Raw genomic sequence first — 23313 nt, 5'->3', positions numbered from 1 at the left:
TGGGCTTCAGTCAAAGGGTTAGAAGGGAGTTTAAGTTCAATGAACTTCTGGGGCGTGGCCTTATTTTTATTGTGATGGGCAGATTCGATTCTTAGCTATTTCTATTAGGAAGACTCCAAAACACAGAAAAGGCTCTGGATTTCCCTTAAAATCCCATAAGGAATGTGTGTAATGCATATTTCTTCACACACTAAATGAATAACAATGTATGACAGAGTAAGAATTTTGTGAAAGATCTCTTAAGAATAATATTTAACATTCTTCATTGTCGAGAAATTTCTCCTTTTTTCAATATCCACTGCAGATTACAACAAATTTACCTCTTCTTGTTTAACCTTTAGTGAAGATAGAGAATATCAGGTCCCCATGATCAATAAAATAACATTTCATCATTTGTTACATAAGATCATAAATGATTAACTAAATCATTCCTTAAATATTTTGAATTAAATTTATTTTTCTAGTCTTTATGGCTTTCTTCTTAAATTTTGCTGGTCTCATGGAGGCCTGACTAGCACCAAGTTTTGTCATGGGATAATTACTTCATATGTCCCATATTATATGTAAATATTACAGATATGCACATGATATTTTAAAAATAAATAATGACTAAAAAGCTTATCTAACTAAATTCTTTTTCCTCAGAAAGGAACCCTGTTATGAGGGCAGTCTGGTCTTTCCTTAAAGGGTCCACTGAACCATAATCTTTAACTTTAATCTTTACACAGACGCAAAATGAGAATGCAATGAAAAAAAATTAAGTCCTAACTTTAATGCTGAAGGAGGCATTTCTCCAATGCTTTTGTTTGTGTCTGGGCTGTCTGATATTAGAATTGTTACTTTACTGTTTTAGGAAATATTGTATAATGTGTACCAAGTCACACTGACAGATGAGTATCACTTAAATAATAATAATATAAAAACAAACTGAGATAGGCTTGAAAAAAAGGAGGGAGGGAGGTTCACAAGCAGGAGATAAACTGGCTAAAACAGGCGAGAAAGAAAAGAAATGGGGAAGGGGGTTTCTGTTTAAAGTACAGATCAGGAAGATATGACCTAATTACTTATTTTACTTCACATTAATCATAATGATGTGTGCTCATTTCAGACAAAGGAAGAGAATATTTCAGCTGAATACGGTGAATGTTTTATAAATCCAAGTTCAAACAAATGTTTGCTTGATCTATTGCTACTTGTAAACCTACCTGAAAACTAAAGCTCAAACTTAGAATTCTTGTTACAAAGTATACAGTTGCTGGGGCGCCTGGCAGGCTCATTTGGTGGAGTGTGAGACTCTTGATTTCAGGGTTGTGAGTTAGAGAACCGTAACGGAGTGTAGAGATTGCTTAAAAATAAAATCTTAAAAAAACAAACCCACAGAGTAAACAGATGCTAAATCCTAAAACAATTATAATAGCATCAGCTGAAAATAATATGGAAGTCTTCTTCCCTAAAGATTTTAAAGAAAAAGATCTTTAGCCATCCTTCCAACTATGTTGTGTAAAAGAACTCTCCATGGTTCCTAGGTTACATGGTTCTACCCCTTCATAAGGTAACACTGGCAGATTTAAAATAATACCATTCGTGCATGGGGTTCTGCCTCTACTATGTCCAGAACGGGGCTCCTATTTTTATTAAGCAGTTTGTAAACAAAAAGAAAAAAAAAAGGGTTGGTTTCTTGTCTTTTTGTCAGACTTGCAATTAAACCTATCATGCCAGGTTACCAAGCTCCTTCACAGAATTACTTGCTTGACTTCTCCAGTAATTTGAAAGTTGTGCCTAATGGCATTTCTGAGACATTCTATCATTAATTAGAATCTGATAACTGGCTATATGTTTAATATGGTCTCACATTTAGTGTCAGAGCAAAACTTTATGTTTGCCAATACTTGCACCAGGTCGACCTGTAAGTGTGGGCCTCATTCACGTGGACGGATGCTGCCTTGCTCTGTGAGGACCACCACATCCACGTCCTCCGTTTGAGTATCAGAGAAACGCAAAGTCTTCAGAGACCACGTATTAACGAACTTCCCTTACTATGATGCTTTACAGATTACACAGAACTTTATCTGATTTTAAAGTCATGGAAAATTTAAGTGATTTCCCAAGAAATCACATCCTCCAAAGTGAATTCCTTGTCACTTGGTCCTCCCACCATGGAACCTCAAAGGAAAACCTTTAAATTTAAAGATAAAGACAACTCAAAATTCTTACTTCTATTTCCTAGAATCCTTTGAAACTGAACACATCCTTCTGAACATCTGAATATATTTTATAAGACTACGCATTTCTTAATGCATGCTTTGGTCCATTTGACCTTTTCAACTACTCTATTACCACTGACGTATATTCTCAAAAAGGAAAATCCTTCAGAAGATATTTATACATTTATGACTTGCTGACCTAAAGTCCATTATTTCCTACCTCTTCATTTTGAGAATTATTCTACAAGTCTAAGACTCATTAGCTATGGACAAGGACAAAAATAAATAAATATTGCAATGAAATATATCAAAATACATAAAATAAATCTGTCAAAGATGTGACTGCTCTCAAAATATAGACTAGATTCCAAAACAGTAACCAGATTGATGAAATGATGAGTCGGTAATGCCAGGAGGCATGAAATCATATCAGACAAATAAAGGAAACTCTTAATGCAAAAAAGTTCTCAACTGTACCTAGTCAGATTCTGAGTTAGAATAAGAAGCTGGTGCACAGTTTTGCATATTAACAATTTTTTGCAGTGTGGTGTGTAATCCTTTATTCTGGATTGTACTCCAGGTGAGAATGTGTCTTAGAGCACTGCTTCAGGTTTGCTTATGTTGCTTCTATTTGTGACATTTTACTTTTCATTTTTATATGTCAGCCATATTAAATCACCGTGTAGCCTTAGCCACTACGGAAATGAGGCTGGGTCATCAATATTTGATCTTGTTAGCCTAATTTTGTTTTTCATTGGAGAAAGCCACCAAACTTAGATTTCTAATATGACTGATCAAACTCTATCTAAGAGAAAGCTTAACCAAGTCCAGCTCTTCTCCGGTGATTCTGGACGCAAGAGTTTTAAACATGTCAAAAAGAAATCTAGTTGTTTTTAAAACTTCATTCATTTTGTCTCAGGTTTACTTTTCCCATTAATAACGAGTTAGTTAGTTATCCCAGGACCGGATGAATCTTTCCTAATATCCATGCTAACTGACCAGGATCTTAGTTGGTCCGCTACGAGCACATTTATAGAGACTGTAGATACTTATGGCTAAAGTCTTACAGGAATTTTAAATTACAACATGGGATGAAACAGAAAAGTGAAGTTCAAAATTTTAATTTGTGAAAAAATGAAAGCTGGCTGGGGCCCGAAAACGTGTATCATGTTTATTACATCTTATTCCTAATCTGCTTCACATTTAATGGAACAGTGGGGACAGTGAAGTAAGTATGAATCGGCACAGATATCTTGAGTACTAACCTAGTATTATATGATGCATAAGACCTGGTCTTCCAGGATATTTTAAATTTTTAGTATCAATAGCTAAAAGCATTAATAATTTTTGGAATGTAAAAAGTGAAGGGGACATCTCAAAATGGGCTAATTTAGATTTAGAAAAAATAGGCATTTTATAAAAGTACATGAATGCTCTATATCTCTTTTTTTGCTGTTTGTTAAACATAGATTTTAAGATTATGATGAACAGGGTGTCTGACTTTATGGGCTTTACACTAAACACTCTGAGATTCTAATAATACAAATTATTTCTTTACCTATGCAATTACTTAATCAGAACAAAAATATTTTCTCATGCAGAGGTAAACAATACTAGGACAGTCTCCTGATCCTAACACTGTGTCCATATAAATTTTATCATTTATGAATGGAAATTACTAACATTAACAATAGTAACAAAAAAATAAATTCCTTCAGAAAGTACTAGGCAGTAAGATTGCTAAAAAGATGAAGAAAAGCCAATTAACTAATATAAACATAGGTGATTCCTTAACACAAAGGAAGTTTGTTTTAGATGGAAAAAAATTCATTTCCATATATATTACTATAATAGTAGCATAAGTAACTTCTATTATTATGGTACTGTTGGATGAAAGAACCATTAAAATTAAATGATAATACATGTATTTTAAAATAATACATTCCACAGCACCATTATTAAAATTATAGTCTCAAGGTCATGAAAAACAAGACTGCTCAATGATCACAGAAACAAAGTCAACATAATTTATAACTGCATGTACGAACTGCAAGGATGCTAACAGGATTTAAAACTTTCAGTTATGTGTTCAGCTTATTCTCATCACCTACCTCTGTTCTCGATAATTTCTTTTCATGGACAAGAAGAAAAGGAAAGAGAAGAATTAGTTACCTATGGAAGTATATTCAGAGAGAGCAATAAACATGAAAGTTCTAGCATTCATTGAAAGGTCTCCACTAGAGGAGTTTTCAATTGCAAAACTAAAACAAGGAATACAGTCTCTCTCTCTCTCTCTGTCTCACACACACACACACACACACACACACACACACAAACTCTCTCTCTCTCTCTCTCTCCTTCATCTTTAAAAGAGACACCAAAGGCTTAGTGACAATATGTTCAAGTAACTATTTTTAACAGCATAAATAAGTTTCAGTCATGAAAGAATACCCATTTTTGCAATATCAATTATACCATATTAAACATGCAGTTAGTAATGCTCTAAAGTCAATCTTATTCAAGTTACTTATATAAATTAACCACTTTCACAGAAATAAAAATCATAATTCTTTCCTTCTGGAATATATATCCAGAACGAAGGATCTTCCTAAGAATTTCAAATGGGAAACATGACTGGACACGGGAACATCTTACTTCATCACGTAGGATATATTAGACTGAGTTAATTCACAGCTGTTAGGGACCTTCTAAGTGATCACGACTTACTAAAACCTTACACTGGAAATGCTTTGTTCAAAGTTTACTGTTTTTCATTTGGGCATACACTAAAACAAATATGAATTTTAAGACAAACCAATATGAGTTTTATATGAGTTTTAAAACAAACCAATATTAAACAAAATGTGTTCTATAAGGCACCAGTGACTTTTAACTTAACAATTCAAAAGACTTAATTTTTAACTTTCTTATCGTCACCTAATTAAGTGTTAGTATTTTGAAGATATGTTAGAAAGGTCAAGCAATTGAGTAGTGGGTTCCTACCTTCCCATATCAAGGGTAATGTTTCCATGTCAATTTTGTTTGTAGCACCTTCATCTGCCTATCTATTCCATGCACCCTGTAAGTATCTTGGTTTAACAATGAGCTCACGAGAGTAGAAGTGCCAATTTGTTACTTATATTTTTCATAGTTGAAACTGTTGGATTGGTCGGGGGGTTGCAGAGAGTAAGTCCCAGAATCTTCCTATTCAGTATGTTTTACTTTTTATTCCCTCCATCTGATTCCCTAGTGGTCCATCGATTCCAAATAAGTATTCCTCATGGCCTATTATTGCCATTCCCTCACTCCAAGCCTTGGAGAAGGGGTAGAAAGTTTAACTGGAAGCATTAATGAGGAAATGAGTTTTCAGGTCCAAAATCCATTTTTGAATTTCAAATAGAATATGAATTTCATGGATTTAATTCCTGTATTAAAATTTCTACATTCTCATTCTATTCTTAAACATACTGTGAATAATTTTAGTAGCACTAAAACTTTAATCATTCAGGTTCAAATTATTTATGAAGAGGATACTGTAGTATGAATAAGATTTGTCTTTTTTCCTTAGTGAATATGCAAAATACATATATTCAGAAATGAAAAAAAACAGTGAAATCTCAAAAGAATTTCATAAAAATAAGAAATTATATAGAGAATGAAGTATTTTAATTCTAATCCTTAAAACAAATGGATACAGGTAATTCCATTAGCAAGAGAAGTAAAAGTTCAGATTTCATGTTTTCTGAACGGTAATTTTTTCCGACTGCAAAACCATGAAATACCAATTTGTGTCAGTAGGTGGCAGGAGATCACACATAATAAAACCAATAATTTTGCCTTCCCCTTTCCACATAACCAATGAAACCACTGAGCTACCTCAAGAGCTCAAAGCTTGTGGTGGCAATTACCACCTAGGTCTTGAATCAGGGAAGTGGAGGAAATAGTGTAACTCCACGATGTAATTCACCTGAGGTGTGAGGGGAGGTCAAATGATAAATACTCAGAAAAGCCTTCCTTTAAGACACGTAATTATAACTCCAAAATGTTATGATGAAATCAGCCCATGTAAATAGAAGTATGCAATATAGATAATGGCCTGCACATCAAAGAGGCCCATAGGTATTGAGCATCTATGAGATGGTACAGGACTAGGTACTCATTTAATCCAGGCAGAGCTTTCCTACTGTGCTGTGCCCTCCTTTGCTGTTCGATGTGGTAGTTACCATGTTAGGCTAAACTTTACCGGCTGTCTATGCTGTCCGTGTTACTTGGTAATAAATAGCCTTCCACAAATGCCCCCATATATTTTAATGCTTTTAGCATACAAAGTATGCTAAATAAGTAAACTTATTGCTCTCTTTTCTGCCAAAGAAACTCTTTCAGGGTTTTGACTTCACAACAAGCAACAGCCACATATACTTTTAGAGATTTCCTTCAATGGAGTTAGTTTAAGACCATGTCAGGTAATAATAATAATAATAATGGCACATAATTACATAGTGCCTAGTCTGTTGAAAGTTCTGAGGTATTTTTGAAGCCTAAAATATTCTAATTCCTAGTCTTTCAGTGAAGTAAGCCAAGCGTATGGGTAGGGGGGAGATATTATAAAATGGGGTAACGGCCAGAATGCCTAGAAAACACTGTAGACCTTTCAAGTGGAGAAAAACCCTAGGGTTGGGGTACTAAAACATCATCATCAGAGATCAGCAGAACGATGCTTTTAAGTTGAGATCAAACAGAACTTAAGGTTTGCCATATTTTAGTTTCAAGTTATTAAACTTAAGTAAGTTACTTGAATACTAAGGAAATTTTTTACATCATAAGATTGAAGTACTTTAAAGTCATCTACTTAGTTAAATGCTCAAGGGGATTCAGTATTCAAAAGCTGTATAATTTGTAACTTTTTAAAGTTTATAAATAAGAACCCAAAACTTCTAAGTTGAACTCAAAGCTTAAGAGTTACATATTACAGCCTGACGATTCACAGACCAGTACACTTGGGGCAAATAATACATTAAATGTCAATTAAAAAAAAAAAGAATTATGTATTACAAGTTGCAACTTTAGGCCGACTCTTAAGGTGAACAAATGAAGTCTCTGAACAGTATTTTCTCCACAAACAAACACCCAATAGTTAACAAATAATAGTGCCTCCTTCATACTGGGTAAGAAGATACGGAGGTTCTATCTCTGGCACAAGGCCAGGCCACAGCATGTACCCAGTCACAGAGCTGCCACTGCTTGCTTGTTGATAACTGATGTTGTCACTGCTGTTGTGACTAAAGCGTTATGCTCTCTATGGGACCATCCTGCCTAGATCTCTGGGTATGGGTTTAAGTCAAGAGAGCCTGTGTCACTAAACAGCAAACCAACACAGCCTTCACACAAGACCTGATTTCAATCGACTTTACTTCACATAATGGTTTTGAAACAGTATTCTCTACTTTTAGAATAAGAAGAGAGTTATCTCTAAGTTAAAAACATAATAAATTATGATCGTCTCTAACCATGCCAAGACTATTCACTGAGTGCCTGTGGAACCAGACTGATTTTCATTGCAGGTATATTTATCCAATGATACAAAACTTTCTAGGTGCTTAATTCATTTAAGCAAAATGTTTTAAAGTCTATTTTGATAGTAGCAATACTGAGACAATTCACTTACTTATAACCCCATGCAGTTATTCCTAATATGAGGGCCAGCACTAAGATGGTACCAGCAATTATGCCTATTATGATATTGGTACCAGCAACACCTACAGGGGAAAAAGAAAACAATGAAGATCAGTGTATGTAAAGGAAATTCTGATATAAAATTCTTTTTTTTTAAAGATTTTATTTATTTATTTGACAGAGAGAGACAGTGAAAAAAGGAAAACGAGCAGGGGGAGTGGGAGAGGGAGACCCAGGCTTCCTGCTGGGGTGGGAACCTGATATGGAGCTGGATCCCAGGACCATCATGACCTGAGCCGAAGGCAGATGTTTAACCACTGTGCCACCCAAGCACCCCTTGATATAAAATTCTTTCAGGAACTTTATTCTCCATATTTGTAATCACCACACTAACAAAATTATTTGTTTTAACAAAGTAGGTATTTTTTCCTCTTTAAGTTTTAATTTTAGAGAACACTTTTTTAATTTAATTTTTTTGAGCTACCGTTAACATAAGGTTGTATTTGTTTCATGTGTATAACATAATGATTTGATATCTGTACCTAATGTGAAGTAAAAAAGTGGGTGTTCTTTTTTTTTTTTTTGAGATTTTATTTATTTATTTGATATATATAGAGAGAGATCACAAGTAGGCAGAGAGGCAGGCAGAGAGAGAGAGGGAAGCAGGCTCCCCACTGAGGAGAGAGCCTGATGAAGGGCTTGATCCCAAGACCCTGAGATCATGACCCGAGCCGAAGGCAGAGGCCTAACCCACTGAGCCACCCTGGCGCCCCAAAAGTGGGTGTTCTTTTAAAAGGACGAAAAATCGGGCGCTGGGTGGTAGTGCTGTGTCAGCATCTGCTGTAGGGAGGCAGAGATGGAATCCTTAGGGGAATCAGGGCAGTGTGAGTGGCCTGGTAAGTCGAAGGCTTTGTCAAGAAACTCAGCGGAGGGCCGGGAGCAGAAGAGGCGGACAGGAGGCCTAGCTGCTTTGCTGATCATGGTTTATGCCAGACTCTTATGTCACCCAGATCCGTTTCACTCAGAGCAGCTCAGATCTCTGTTGGTCGGCTGTATTCTCGAAACATCCTTCTGGATGTCAACAGTACATCTTCCCAGGCAACTGGGGCAGACTGCAAATCCATGACAGAAGTGTCAGCCTGCCTGTCTGGGAGCCTTCGATAAGTTGCGTCCTACAGCAGGGCATCCAAAGAAACCAGCAGAGCCCACACCGCACAGGTCCTCTGTGGGATGGGGGGACACAGATGCCCAAGGACCCCCTGGGGCCTTAGAGTAGCGGTTTTGCTACTCTAAGGCCTAGCATATCTGTCTTTTCTTCTTTTTCTTCCAACAATTTTAACAGGGATCAATAAACTTGGATGTTTAGCCTGGTTATTTCTAAGTAATGCTATGACTTCTGACAAGTCACTCAAATCCACGGACCTGCATAGCCTCATCTCTGCATGAACTGCTAAAAGCAGCTCCAGACTGCCCTTGCTGAGACTGAGGACCCAGAATCTTCATCATTCTTTGACTTTCTTTGCTAAGGTCATTGTGGCTAAGATTTTTAACCTGTCTGGATCTCACAATGAACAGGGAGGTGAATGGACTTCAGGATTTGAGCATTAATCGGTGTAGAATACTCAATCATGAAAAATGATAAAACAGTTTAAATAGGGGACATTTACCTCCGGGCCATGTGTTCTTATGACCGTTTGCATTTAATCTCTGTTTCTCCATTTGAGCCACTCTAGCTTTTATATCTGCACCTGTTGTTTATGATCTATGTCCTTAATCCCATTCTAGGCACCCTGGCCAAGGTTACTACGTCTAGAATTACCTACAGTTCAGGCTACAGAACTGGGGTTGAACAGAGATGAGATTCTGTAATTTAAAATATTAAAGCCAACAACATATTTAAAAATCAATTCTTCAGAGGTGCCTGGGGGCTCAGTCAGTTATGTATCTGACTTCGGCTCAGGTCATAATCTCGGGGTCCTGGTATCCAGTTCTGGATCAGGCTCCCTGCTCAGTGGGGAGCCTGCTTCTCCCTCTCCCTCTGCCTCCTTGTCCCCACTCATGATCTCTCTTGCTATCTTTCTCTCTCATAAATAAGTAAAATTTTAAAAAAATAAACCAGCTCTTCAATTGTTTTTTTTTCTATGTATTCAATCCCCAAATATAAAATCTCCCCTTAAATTCAGACAGTTAAGAAACCTTACGACCACTTTCTTCGTTTAAAAGAAATGCTAATGGGGTGCCTGGGTGGCTCAGTGGGTTAAGCTGCTGCCTTCAGCTCAGGTCATGATCCCGGGGTCCTGGGATCGAGTCCCACACCTGGCTCTCTGCTAAGCGGGGAGCCTGCTTCTCCCCCACCCCTGTCTCTCTCTGCCTGCCACTCTGCCTACTTGTGATCTCTGTCTGTCAAATAAATAAATAAAAATCTTAAAAAAAATAAGAAATAAAAAAAATAAAAGAAATGCTAGTATTTGTTGTCAAGCTCCCCTGCAAAATAGAACACTTGAAAAATCTCAGTAGGACAAGATAACGTTAAATCAGTAGACTAAGTTATATTCGATATTATACATGATTATAATTTAATGGAAAATACCAATTTCATACTGTGGATGCCAGTTATATACTATATTTGAGCTACAAAAATAATCCAAGTGAAACTATCTGAAGAGCAGTTCTCTTTCGTTAATTATGTAATGGCAGGAAATCAAGTACCTACCATTGCCAGACAGAGTTATGCCAGTCTTTGTGTCATCATTGTGAGGGAAGTATGTGCTGCAGTCGGCACCAATCCAGTGTCTGTTACAAACACACTTCAGTTCATTACTGCAAACCTGAAATCCAAAATCAATCAAGAGTACAGGACAGCTCTCGGGTACAGAAGCATAAAAAATAAGCACTGACTTCTATTAGATGCCTAGAATTTGATGGTGCTGAAAAACTCGTTCTTCTTTTTTTTTTTTTTTTAATTGATTTGACAGAGATCACAAGTAGACAGAGAGGCAGGCAGAGAGAGAGAGAGAGAGAAGCAGGCTCCCTGCTGAGCAGAGAGCCCGACACGGGACTCGATCCCAGGACCCTGAGATCATGACCTGAGCTGAAGGCAGCAGCTTAACCCACTGAGCCACCCAGGCGCCCCTCAGTACTTTCTTCTTATGACTAATTTCCTTATTTCTTTTTCAAGTACCCAAAATAATATTTTCTAGAGATCAGCAGTTAGACCCAAAGGGAGTAATGAATTTTTCAGGGGAAATAAATTTACAGCCTAAAAAGAAATCAATGAAATTATTTTGAATTTCATTAACTTAAATTTTATAGGAGGGAGAGTTTTAAAACTAAGCAGAAGTACAATCATTTGCCAATTATCCAATAGAAAAGTTTCTTCCAAAGAAACAGTCTTTATACCAAAATTTTATTCATCTTTTAGGAAGCAAAAAAGATAAAGAGCAATCCAACAAAGAAGAGGGAAGGCCTGACTGGTCTAAGAAGAAAGTCTCACAAAGCAATAGCCCCAGCACCTCAACCCAAGCTAGAGATGAATGACTTCCATGTCATGGAAACCCCCAACCCTTCAAACAAAATGTCAGGAAAAATTTTCACATAAAATGGCACCAAATTTTTAAAAAATGGTAAGATAATAAACTATCTTCACTTATACGTCCAGGAAACAGAATCGATACCTAGATCTTAGTTATACTTTAGTATATGTGCTGCTGAAGCGAGCATAGATCTTAGTTATACTTTAAATGGAGTAGCAAGTAGGGGAGAATTCAGTTAGGTTTAACATAAGAGAAGTTGTTCAGGGGGCAGGGCTGTCACTGGATCGCTTTCTATATTCTGTCTGATCTATGCCATTCACCCATGTCTAAATAGAACTATAAAATATGGTTAAGAAAATGTAGATTTCAGATTAGCAAATCTCTGCAGACTGGCAAATATGCGGGAAGAAAAGGTTTAGGTTTAAAGTCAAAAGGCCCGAGTGTGGGTGCCACTTTCACCCTTCTTGTCAATGGATTTTAGCCAGGTCAACTGGCTCCTCCAACTCTCTGTTTCCACATCACACGACAGTGACACAGTTACAAGGACGGTGACACAAGTGTCCTGTGTCGCGAGAGAGTCTGAGCAAAAACATTTATCCAACACTCATTATGCCCAGGCATTGTTTTAAGTATTAAATATAAGTTACAAGTATTAACTCACTAATTCTTCACAAAAGTCCTGTAAAGCAGACAATACTCTTCTTCTTCTCGTTTTACAGGAGAATCAATCAAATCACACATAGGCTAAATAAGTAGCCAAATCTCACTCAGGAAGAAATGGAGATGGGATTCAAACTCAGACCGTCTGATTCCAAGCCCATACTCTTAACCACACAATGTACAATGCTTAGACAGTATCTAGTGTATTCTCATTTTAATTTGAGTCATATATATAGAGTTACTGTGAATTAAAAATACATAGGATGTAATGTCTCTGTATTATGCATAATTACTGCAAACGATTTGGATGACATTTGCCACCTGAATTACTTGTATCTATCACTTTTATTCATTCATTAAACAAATATTTTAATAACAAAACTCTACTAACAAAACTTTGGTCTTTGTGTTATATATGGGATTTCTAGATGAAGAAGACGTTGCTATCCATAGCATGAATCATCAAGAAGTAATTCGATTGTTTTTGCCTTATCCTCCCAAAGCATTTCCCCTTAACATCTCCTCACTTATTCAAGAAAGAAGACTTAGCAGACCTCTTTACAGCAGCAGAACTACTTACTATATGCCTTCTCTATTTTCACTTACCATAAGAACTCCTATCCTTTGGCAAAGAGTTACAATTGGTAAGACCTCCCTAAGAAAATTCTTGGCATATCCCTGGAGGATCTGCATGGAATGACTAGAATTGAAAGGCTCACAGTTTCAAGACAGGGATGCTTTACTTCAAATGGATAATATGACCAGTTGAAGCAAAGAATCAAGGTAGGGTAAAAAACAAACAAACAAACAAACAAACAAACAAAAAACAACGTAGTGCATGCCAAAAGAAACAGAGGCAAAAATGACTTTATTAGTATAAGAAGTCCTAACAGAAAATGACCAAACTGTGATCACCATTACAGCATGTTTTATCTAACTTAGAAACTTACTTATATAGGACCTGCATTATCAGATATATGACTGGAAGGGTAGAATTTAGTCCTTTAAGCAATGCGATTCTTTTTTTTTTTTTTTTTAAAGATTTTATTTATTTATTGGACAGAGAGAGATCACAAGTAGGCAGAGAGGCAGGCAGAGAGAGAGGAGGAAGCAGGCTCCCCACCAAGGAAAGAGCCCGATGTAGGGCTCGATCCCAGGACCCCGGGATCATGACCTGAGCCGAAGGCGGAGGCTTTAACACTCTGAGCCACCCAGGCGCCCCGAGCAATGCCATTCTTTCCATTCATCGGTGATAAACATTTCCCTGACTCATTCAGTTTTTACTTCTAGGAGCTATCCTCAGCTGATAGGCATCTGGTGTGGCTACAGAAGGTATTTATGATCTGTTCTAATTGCTCAGTATCTGGACACCACCAGTCATTAAATATTGTGGCCAATGCCCCTTTTTACACCCTTAAAAAAAATCCCATTACAGTTTATTAAAATTTTTCTCCCAGATCATTTGTAGAAAACTGGCATTATATGATAGGAGAATTTGATTAGGAAGATTATGCTTTTTCTTATTCCCAGGCTCATACAGATTATACAATAGAAACAGTCTATGACCAAACTGTTTACATGCCAGCTAGAAACATGGATAAGCACATTTTCCATTTTCACAAAACAAGCAGGTTAGGGTCATATCTCTTTCTGTGAATAGAGGAGTTTCCCTATGGCAAGGTACTGAATACTTACTCCATTTCCTGAACAAACAGTGCCTTCTTTATTGCTTAAGCAAGTACTAAAGTTGAAAGAAGCCACAGGAAGACACCTGTGTTCTAAGCACATCATTTGGGGACCACAAGGTGTTCCATCTTCCACATAGCCAAGATCTACATCTTCTTCGAGCTTCACATGCCCACCACTAAAAACAAAGAGCAAAAAGAAAATGGGATTCCATTAATTCACATTCATTTTGAGAATCTGGGGATTTCCTCAAAGGCTCAAAAATTGGCAGCATCAGCTACTTCTGGAAGATAGAATCTGCTTAAAGATTAAAGTGGGTTAAGTGTCGGACTCGAGTTCAGCTCAGGTTGTGACCTCAGGGTGGTGAGATTGAGCCTATCTGGGCTAAGTGTGGAGCTTACTTGGTATTCTCTCTCTTCCTCTTCTTCTGCTTCTTCCCCATGCTTGGATGCACATGCTCTTTCTCTCTCTCTCTCTCATTAAAAAACACCAAGTTAAATTAAACTAAAAAGTGGGCAATAATACTTTTTCTATTTTTCTATTTATTATCTAATAAAAACCAAGACCATAACCATTTCAACCTCTAAATGGAGAAAGCAACTGAATCTTTTAATCTAATTTTTTTTTAAGATTTTGTTTATTTATTTGTCAGAGAGAGAGAGACAGGGAGAGCGCACAAGCAGGCAGAGTGGCAGGCAGAGGCAGAGTGAAGCAGGCTCTCCTGCTGAGCAAGGAGCCCCATATGCAGGAATCGATCCCAGGACCCTGGGATCATGACCTGAGCCCAAGGCAGCGGCTTAACCAACTGAGCCACCCAGGTGTTCCTTTTGATCTAATTCTTTCAGAGATATTGCTATATTTTAGGATTTAAACATTATTATAAAAAAGGCCTGAATTGAAATAGCTTTATCATTTTGCCTTGGCTATCATGTACAAGTCAAGTAAGCCATTATTACTAGTATTTGGTTTGAGAAGTAGGTAGGTTTCAAGATTTCAAACATGTTTCGAAGAAGGATGAGAACTGGTTTGTGTTTACATTTCCCCAAAAGATTGCTAATTTGAAAATTATATTTGAGAATAGTTATATGATTAACTTCACTATTCAATACAGCAAGCCTAACTACTATATAGGAATAAATAAAACAGAACACAGCTGAAATGTAAAACCGTAATTTAGTCAAATGGTGCCATATCAATTCCAGTACATAAATCTCCATTCTTTCTATTTCTTTATTTTTAACAAAATGACACATGCATATATTTCAAAGATTCAAACAGATAAATCTTTTTTTTAAAATTCAATAAAGTGGTTTAGTGCCCTCTCCTTCACCATATATCCCTCCCTGTAGGAAACCACTTTCTACTTTTAACTGATTCTTTTGTTATTTATAAATTTTTAATTAAGAATTTGTGTTACTATTTTTTATTTTTCCATTTCAGATACTACGAACTGACTTCCCTCAATAAAATTTGAAAATTTGTATCTCTCTCCTATCCTCCCATCATAAAATTTTGTTTAATCAATACTCAAATCAATAACAAAAATGCACACTATTAGGACTATGTAAATGCTACTCAGTTCTGTGATAGAGCATGCCATAATTAAACCTTTTCTTTTCCTGTACAACTTTTCATGTTCCCTCAGATTAGCAAGTCTCTTGTTTGTTGTCTTCCTGCCTACTTTTCTAAGAATTTTTCACTAATGCGAAACTAATCAAACTCAGCTGATCCCCAAATCCCCAAGATGTGTCTGAGCACCAGTTCTTCCTCCTGCAGAAATGTCTCCTGGAGTTTCTATCTGGAGTGTACCCTGTTCCTGTCTGACCTGGTTGTCCGCTGTACCTTGTGCAGAACTTTAGTGTCTGGGGTTTCCCCACACCATTCACTGGAGGAGTGCCCTGACTCTTCACGGTGGGTATCTTGTTTCCTATGTGTCTAGCCTTTCCCTTTCTTAGCTTACGCTTTCATTTGAGTGGAGCACAATTTTTAATAGCTTCCTGAGAAAAGGTATAGGGGAGTACATTTGCAGGGAAATCTGCATATCTAAAAGTGTGTCCATTTTCTCCCTTTACACTCGATTGATAGTTCACCTGGGTACGGAACTTAGTTCAGAAATCATGTTCTCCATTGTCTGCTGGCTCCCAGGGCTCCTGCTGATAGATCCCAAGCCTGATGCTTTTTTCCTCTCCTCTCTGAAAACATTTGGGATTCTTTTCTTTGTCCTAAGGTTCTGAAGTTGCATAATGATATGTTTAGATGTGCCTCTGAGTTCACTCATCGAACCTGCACACGGTGAGCCTGTCGATGTGGACACTCAAGTCCATCCTTGGTAGACAATCTCAGTCACTCATTGACGATTTCTTCCCTGCTCTTTTCCCTGTTTATCCTTTCTATTCCAGTTTGGTAAGGTTTTCTCTACATTTCACTCTTTTCCTGCTTTTGCTCTACTTTCTGGGAGGTAATTTCAACTACTGGATTTAATCTCTACCTCCATATTTTTAATTCCAACAGCATTTGTTTCTATGAATGTTCTTCATCTGTTTTAAAAAACAGCACTCTAGGGACGCCTGGGTGGCTCAGTTGGTTAAGCGGCTGCCTTCGGCTCAGGTCATGATCCCAGCGTCCTGGGATCGAGTCCCACATCGGGCTCCTTGCTGAGCAGGGAACCTGCTTCTCCCTCTGCCTCTGCCTGCCTCTCTGTCTGCCTGTGCTCGCTCGCTCTCACTCCCTCTGTCCCTGACAAATAAATAAATAAAATCTTTAAAAAAAAAAAAAAAAAAAAAAAACAGCACTCTATTCTTGTTTCATGATAGAAGTATCTTCTCTCTCATAAATACCAACAGGGGCCTTTTCTTCTGGTTTTTATCTTTTTGTGTATGTGTGTGTATGCACGTAGGTTATGTGTGTTAGAGCCTTTCTTCACATGTCTGATAAAGTGCTCATATTTGAGTTGAGAAATGAGATAAGTGATAGGAATTTTTAGGGCTCTCTGGCTGACATTGATGAGGCTGGTCACTTGCACACACCCCGACATCAATTTTGCCAGCTGTCCTTCAGTTTGGAAACCTGTTTGATTATCTGTAGAATGTAAAGCTCAAATCTTCCACGGGAGGGCGAGGGATCCCCAGTTTAGGTGAGTCAGGAAGTAATCTGTTGGCAGACTTTCAACTATCTTCTTTATGGTAGCCCTTCTCTGTCCCTGAATCCTTTACTCTGTCTTCCAGAAGTAGCTGATGCTGCCAATTTTTGAGCCTTTGGGGAAATGACTTTATATACCAGGATAGCTCTCCATATTCCCCATTACTGATTTAGGAATTCAGCTTTCTTGATTTTGACAATCATTTGCCACACATCCATTTGCTCTCCACACTCCCAAATTTTGTTGCTGTTTTCTCCTCTCCCTTTCTCCACCCACCCTGTGAATACATGAATTCTAAAAAAGAACCAGTTAGTGTCATTTTAGTGGGGTTTCAGAAGGGAGTAAAAGAAGATACGAAGAAGATACATATATTTAACCTACTGACTTAACCAGGAGTTCTGACTCGTTTTCCTTAGTAGGAATGAAATGCAAACTAAACCTTACAAGATATTCCTAACCCATTAAATATAACTCTAACAACCACAGTCAACTAATTCTTATCTTCTTTTCAGCCCTTTAGTGTCAGGATTTACTTGCTCTCCCCTACAGACTAGATTCTGTTTCCGCCTGCTAACACACATGGAACTGAAAAAAAACAAAGTAACCCTATGCAGGACTCCTCAAAGGAACTTGACCAATGTTCTCATAGAATGGGGGAGATGATTACCTGCAGTTTAACGTCTTTCCCTGCTGTACAACCAAAGTAGATGTGATTTCACCATCAAGTTCTCCAAGCCTGGGGATATTACCAATGTTGGTGCACAAAAGGTAACCACAAAGCACATCCCTGTGTTAAAAGATACCAATTATTTACTTTTATCCCCAAAGAGAGAACAAACCATGTTCAGTTAGAACAATAATCTTATTTCATTTTAGTGCTTGTTTTTCATCAACTATATTTTATTTACTCAAATTATAAGCTAAATAAGCCCAAATTAGTTTGCCTCCTGCTTTAGAAAGTGTCTTCCCTTAAACTGTTATCCATGTACCAAAATCCCAAATTGTTTCTTAGCTTTTCCTTTACTGTCCATTAGTTCAAGTATTTCTCTAAAGGAAATTATCCACCAAAATGACTTATTTTAGATCAGAACCTCCTTCCCTAGAACAGACCACTGGATATGCTAAAACTTTTTTTTTTTTTTTAATATTTGACAAGTTAATAAATGACCTTTGGATGGGTACTCTTCTGGAAGACAGCTCTTTCTTCAACTTTTTGTCCCAGAATTAAAGAATCTTATATATATAATAGATAGTCACAAAGACTCATGATCCCTTTTTCAATATATTCCACTATTCCCCCAACTACCACATACAATTCTAATTTAACATATAAAATACTTCCAGTGGTATTAAATACTGTGCTATATCTAGCATATTTTAAATTACTAATATACAAAATAAATAAACACATACACCAATAAATATCTTATCAAGAATGATTAGTGGGCTAGCAAGATTATATAAGAAAATATTAAGCTTAAGATAAAGAGAAAAATTAGAATTTATATCTATCATCAACATAGAAAAATATATTAATTCATCCTTAAAAATAATTTTAAAGGTTTTATCATTTTGTTGTATCTATCACAAACAAAAATGCTTTCGTAACACAGAAGAGATATTCAACATTTTTATAAGTGTCATTTATGTGCAGGGAAATTACTAAGTACTTTAGGATATAAAAGGAAAAAAGACACGGTCAAGGAAATAGACTCAGATGAGAAGAGAAACCGCACACATAAACAACTATAAAAAGGGGCAGGGAGGGAACAAGGGCCATAATAATAGTACAAAAGACTGTGGGAATTCGGAGAAGAGGAAAATGATTTATTCCTAGAGTAAATCCAGAAACAATTTATACAGTGTTGTCCAAGTGGACAGTGACTGGTAATGGAGTGAGGATGAAGGGTGCTTTGGGAGGAATGAGCAGCACAAGCAGTGGGATGGAGATGGGAGAATACAATGCATGGGTGAGGAATGACAAGGTTTGCTAGAATGTGGAAGAGTAACAAGAAGAAAACAAAAAAATGAAGGTTGAGGACAAACTGAGGGGGGTGTAAAGGGTCAAGCTAAAGTTCCATTTCGTTCATTAAACACAGTAGGACATGCCACAGAGTGCTCAGGGAGAGTTCTGAAATCAGCCTGCCACATTCTACTTCTGCTTCCACTGCACCTAGCTAGATGACCTTGGTCAAATGAATTAACTGTGCCTCAGTTTTTCCTCCATAAAATGAGAACTGCCGTAAAAACTAAATAACATAGCTTATGTAAACTGTAAGACAGTGTGTACTCAGTAAATGTTGGGCATTATTCTTACCATTAGGTACGTTGGACCAGTGAAATTTGAACAAAGAACTAAAAGTCAAAACAATTCAGCAGATGAATATTCTGAGGGCAGCATGCTAGGGACTCCTGGCTTAAGATACTCTTAAGAGGAATTAATTAGCTGAAGAATTAATATAGGTCTTAACTGCGGCAGTGCAATAGGAAAGGAAATGAAGAGATCAATTAAGAAAGAGATCAATTAAGAAATGAAGAGATCAATTAAGACAAGTGGCCGTGATTTGGTGTCTGGACAACATGTCAGAGGGACGGTAGAGTCAAGGACCATTGCAAGGCTTCTAAACTGAAGGACAGTGAGAATATGAGGACCTTCGACAAAAATGGTGGTTTAGGAAAGTCAGAGCCAGTTAGTAGAGTATATATTCTCCTGGCTTTAATTTCTGTTGCTTTTGAAATGCAAGCAGGCGTCTTCTAGGTGAGAAAGTCCTGAGGCAGCTGCAAGACCTGGGCCTTGCGGGAGAGGTCAGCATCCGTGTTAAGATTCAGGACTCTTCTGCAAGGTGGAGCTGGAATGCTGGGGAAAGAGGAGTGAAGCAGGCAGCAGAAGGCTCTGTGGTGCTGAGAACAGGAAGGTCCTTGGGGCTCAGAAAGTAATATTTGCAATTAACGAAGGGATAAACTCTGTGCAAACTTCTCGGTCTCACCGTTTGTTGCATTGTATCCACGTGTCTTTGTCTTTCCCACAGTTACCCTTCTCCGTCCCTTCAATATTCAGTTTCTCATAGCAGTATTTGTCCGATGCCATCACCTCTGAAGCAGAACAGTTTTCTATCAGTGAGGGATTTAACATGTGAGCTGCTCAAAAGGTTTGCAGTAAGTGAAAAGGAGCCCTTTACGGACTCTTCTTCCTGACAATGGTGCCAATCCCAAAAACTCTACCCATGGTTCTCAAGAGTTGTCTTTTACCAGAAATACCCACGACTCAGCTACATTCCTCATGACTGCTCACTGGAAATCTGGAAAACAGATCTATGTAGATCTGGGATGGGATTGAGGTTTCAAGAACAACACTCCTCAGAATGCGGCCAATAAGGAGGGGAAGATGCTACCAAATTGTTCCCAGACTAAATACTCCACATTTTAATCTCCGTGCCAAATGTAAGGTACAAATTTCTCACTGGCAACTTCTATTAATCATAATGACAAGTTTACTAAAATAACTACACACTATAATTAAAGATTCAAGAAACAGTGGTATAATTTCTCATCTTGTTTACTAATTCTTAACAACTATTAAAAAACAATTTAATTTTATTCTGTTTTAGACAAGCTTGAATTCATGCTAAAGCCAAGAGAGTCAAGTAACATTTTAAGCTACATCAGCATCTTTGTCAGGACTTTGTTTTGACTAAAGTCAAGGCTGGTTGATGGAACTATCCAGGAGTTAGAGCAAAATGACTTCTGCAAATTAATCAAAAGACAACTGTTTGTGTGTAGTTAAAAAAAAATAATCATGTTAAAAATACTAAGTTTTTTTTTTCCTACTTCTTGCTGTAAGCAACAGTTTTTCTCAAGTGGGGGAAACAAAACTGTATCTCTTTCTTCAAAGTACAAACCTGTATTTCCGTATTTTCCCCCATTCCCAATTACTCAGAAGAGGACATACACTTGTCCTCTCAGAAAGAATTTAGCCACGATTTGTGACAATTAAAGATTATCTTTATAGCTTACTTCCTAATACAAACTGTCTTCTGAAAGAGTTTAAAGCAGAAATTGGTTCCAAAAAGATATATGCCACAGTATTTAAATACACATTTAAACAGAAATATAATTTAAATATATATTTTAGATATAAATATTATATATTTCCCTCCAAATGTCTGACAAGCTTTGAAAGCAGTAACATTAAAATTTTCTTCTCATGTGCACAGCTACCTCAGCAGAAGGTCCCCTGTAATTAGGAAAATCAGCTAGACTTCAAGAGAGAAGAGTTGAGGAAGAAAAAGCAACTCTTGATAAGCTGCTACAGTACGAGGCCAAGGACGCCCTTCCCAGGGTCCACGCCCATCCCAGATGGTTGTACAGATGTTGCTTAAGGACATTCAGCTAAGAGAAGTGTAAGTGGATCTGAAATCCGGGTTTGCTCTATTCTCCAGGCCGCACATGCTTCACTTGCTGGGCAGCAAAGGCACTTTCTTTCTTGTCCAAAGGTACAACTGTTGGGTCCCCAATGTTGGGTTCCCCAATAATGGGTCCATGGTCAAAGGAGCGAGACTGATACAAAGCAAAGGTCAAGCAAAGCTTTATTTTGCACCAAGCATCAAGAATCAAACTGACCGGTCAGGGCCACCCCTTAGAGAGAGGGCAACCCCTCCCTGCCTCACAGACTAACTTTTATAGAGCAAAGACCATGTGGTTGAGCATGGCCACACACAGGTGGCCAATGAGATTGTAACACACAGAGAAAGCTGCACAGTCATGTTAGGTCACACACGGGTGGCCAACTGAACTACATTTCACCCCGTAGTAGCTATTTGAACTAGCCTATCACCTTGATCAGAATTGATGCCCAAAAGGCAGGCCAAAAGGCGGGGCCCACACTCCTTGGTAGCTAGGGAGACAGTACACCCGCCCCACTGATTGGATGTCTCCACCTGGCCCAGCTCATCCCTGCATCTGGGCTCTGTTATCTCCACCTGACCTGACCCACCCTTGTATTTGGGCTTTGTTATCTGGAACTGGTTTTCCCCAACTTGCTTTTAAGTAAGTTCCCCTGGTGGGGGGGGCAGGGTCAATTTAAGCTTTACTGCATAAAAAACAAAATGGCTGTTCAAACGAGGTGGGGACTGAGGAAGGCACGTGTCATTATGAGCACTGGGTGTTATACGCAACCCATAAATCATTGAACACTACATTGAAAATTAATAATGTATTATACAGTAGCTAACTGAAATAATAATAAAAGAAATTACATATCAAAAATATATTTTTTTAAAAGTGCCCCTACTAAGACCTTCAGTGTCTTTGAGAATCCCCCCAGTCATAAAGTGGCTGAAAATTTACTTCCATCTCAGATGTCCTTTGACCTGATATCATACTTTGAAAAGGATCAAGCCACACTATTTACTTACTTTGCCCCCAGATGTATTTGCATTGCCTATCCCTGGTTTTACATCTTCCTCCAAAGCAAATCCCCTAAAATGGAAAAGCAAACCTATTAACGATGCAATGTCTGCTTTGTTGGATCACTGAAAAAAATAAAATATGACTGGGAGAACTAGTAGATGAGCATTATAAAACTTTTATCTTCAGAACTGATTACAAAACATTTAAAATGGTTTTCCTATTTTGGTAAGATTTCAGTATTTCTTTCATGCTGGCACACATGAAAGGTTTAGGTAAAGATGAAGTAACCTACCTGAATACCATCACATGAATATCCATCCATTTTATGAATATTTGGGGCACACTAGGAAATGAAAACAGAACTATGAACCAAGTGCACAGCAAAATATCCGGCTGAGCTAATCCCTGTAACGTTTTCTTTCCTTTTTTTTTTTTTTTTTTTTTTGAAAAATAAAAGTCTGATAGTATGGCTAAGTCTCTTAAAACATCTGAAAATAAAAACAAAAGAGATCAAGAGGAAGCAAAAGGAAATACAACAATTGGTGCACTTTCCCCTAAAAATATGGATCTATCAGAGGCAAAAAGTTGATCACCCATTAGCAAATAAAAAGAACGGAAAGCTATGACTCAGCCAACCCTAACATTTTAGAGCATCTTGCTTTATAAAGATACACTCTTCTTCGGAGCAAGAAAAACAAGAGCACAAATCAAAAGCAAGGAGGATGCTAACATAAATGGATAAATAACCAGTCTCCTCTTTTTTACCATGAGAAGCACCACGGCCCTTACTCTTAAAATGCCTCCTGAACAGAAGTCCACCTTGGGCACATTAGAAAAAAAACATGCTTTATAGCCCTGCTTTTCCCTTGTAGCAACTGCAGAAAATTGCAAAGCATTCTTAATAAACAGTATTTTAAAATTTACTATACATTGTTTTATTTTTATAATAATTATATACTCACTTGACAAAAGTTAGGAAATGTAAAAAAGGAAAAAAAAGAAAGAAAGA

General features: G+C 37.4%; 1 protein-coding gene across 13 annotated transcripts in view; it reads right to left on the bottom strand.

The window, feature by feature from the left end:
• The window catches only part of ADAM22 (ADAM metallopeptidase domain 22), a 222468-nt gene that overhangs the window by 20275 nt on the left and 178880 nt on the right, over nt 1-23313 (bottom strand). For 11 of the 13 annotated variants that reach the window (XM_047694253.1, XM_047694265.1, XM_047694251.1 and 8 more), the window contains exons 19-26: nt 22597-22647; nt 22310-22373; nt 19883-19988; nt 17563-17682; nt 13766-13934; nt 10591-10705; nt 7870-7960; nt 4316-4333 (exon numbers count right to left, since the gene is read on the bottom strand). In XM_047694253.1, coding sequence (XP_047550209.1) covers nt 4316-4333; nt 7870-7960; nt 10591-10705; nt 13766-13934; nt 17563-17682; nt 19883-19988; nt 22310-22373; nt 22597-22647 — 734 coding nt within the window. The remainder of the gene's footprint in view (nt 1-4315; nt 4334-7869; nt 7961-10590; nt 10706-13765; nt 13935-17562; nt 17683-19882; nt 19989-22309; nt 22374-22596; nt 22648-23313) is intronic. The other 2 variants (XM_047694258.1, XM_047694262.1) reach the window with 1 other exon arrangement.

Source organism: Lutra lutra, chromosome 11 (assembly GCF_902655055.1).
Source record: "Lutra lutra chromosome 11, mLutLut1.2, whole genome shotgun sequence".
Taxonomy (NCBI): domain Eukaryota; kingdom Metazoa; phylum Chordata; class Mammalia; order Carnivora; family Mustelidae; genus Lutra; species Lutra lutra.
Note: the sequence above shows the minus strand (reverse complement) of the source record. Positions and strands in the feature narration are given on the sequence as shown.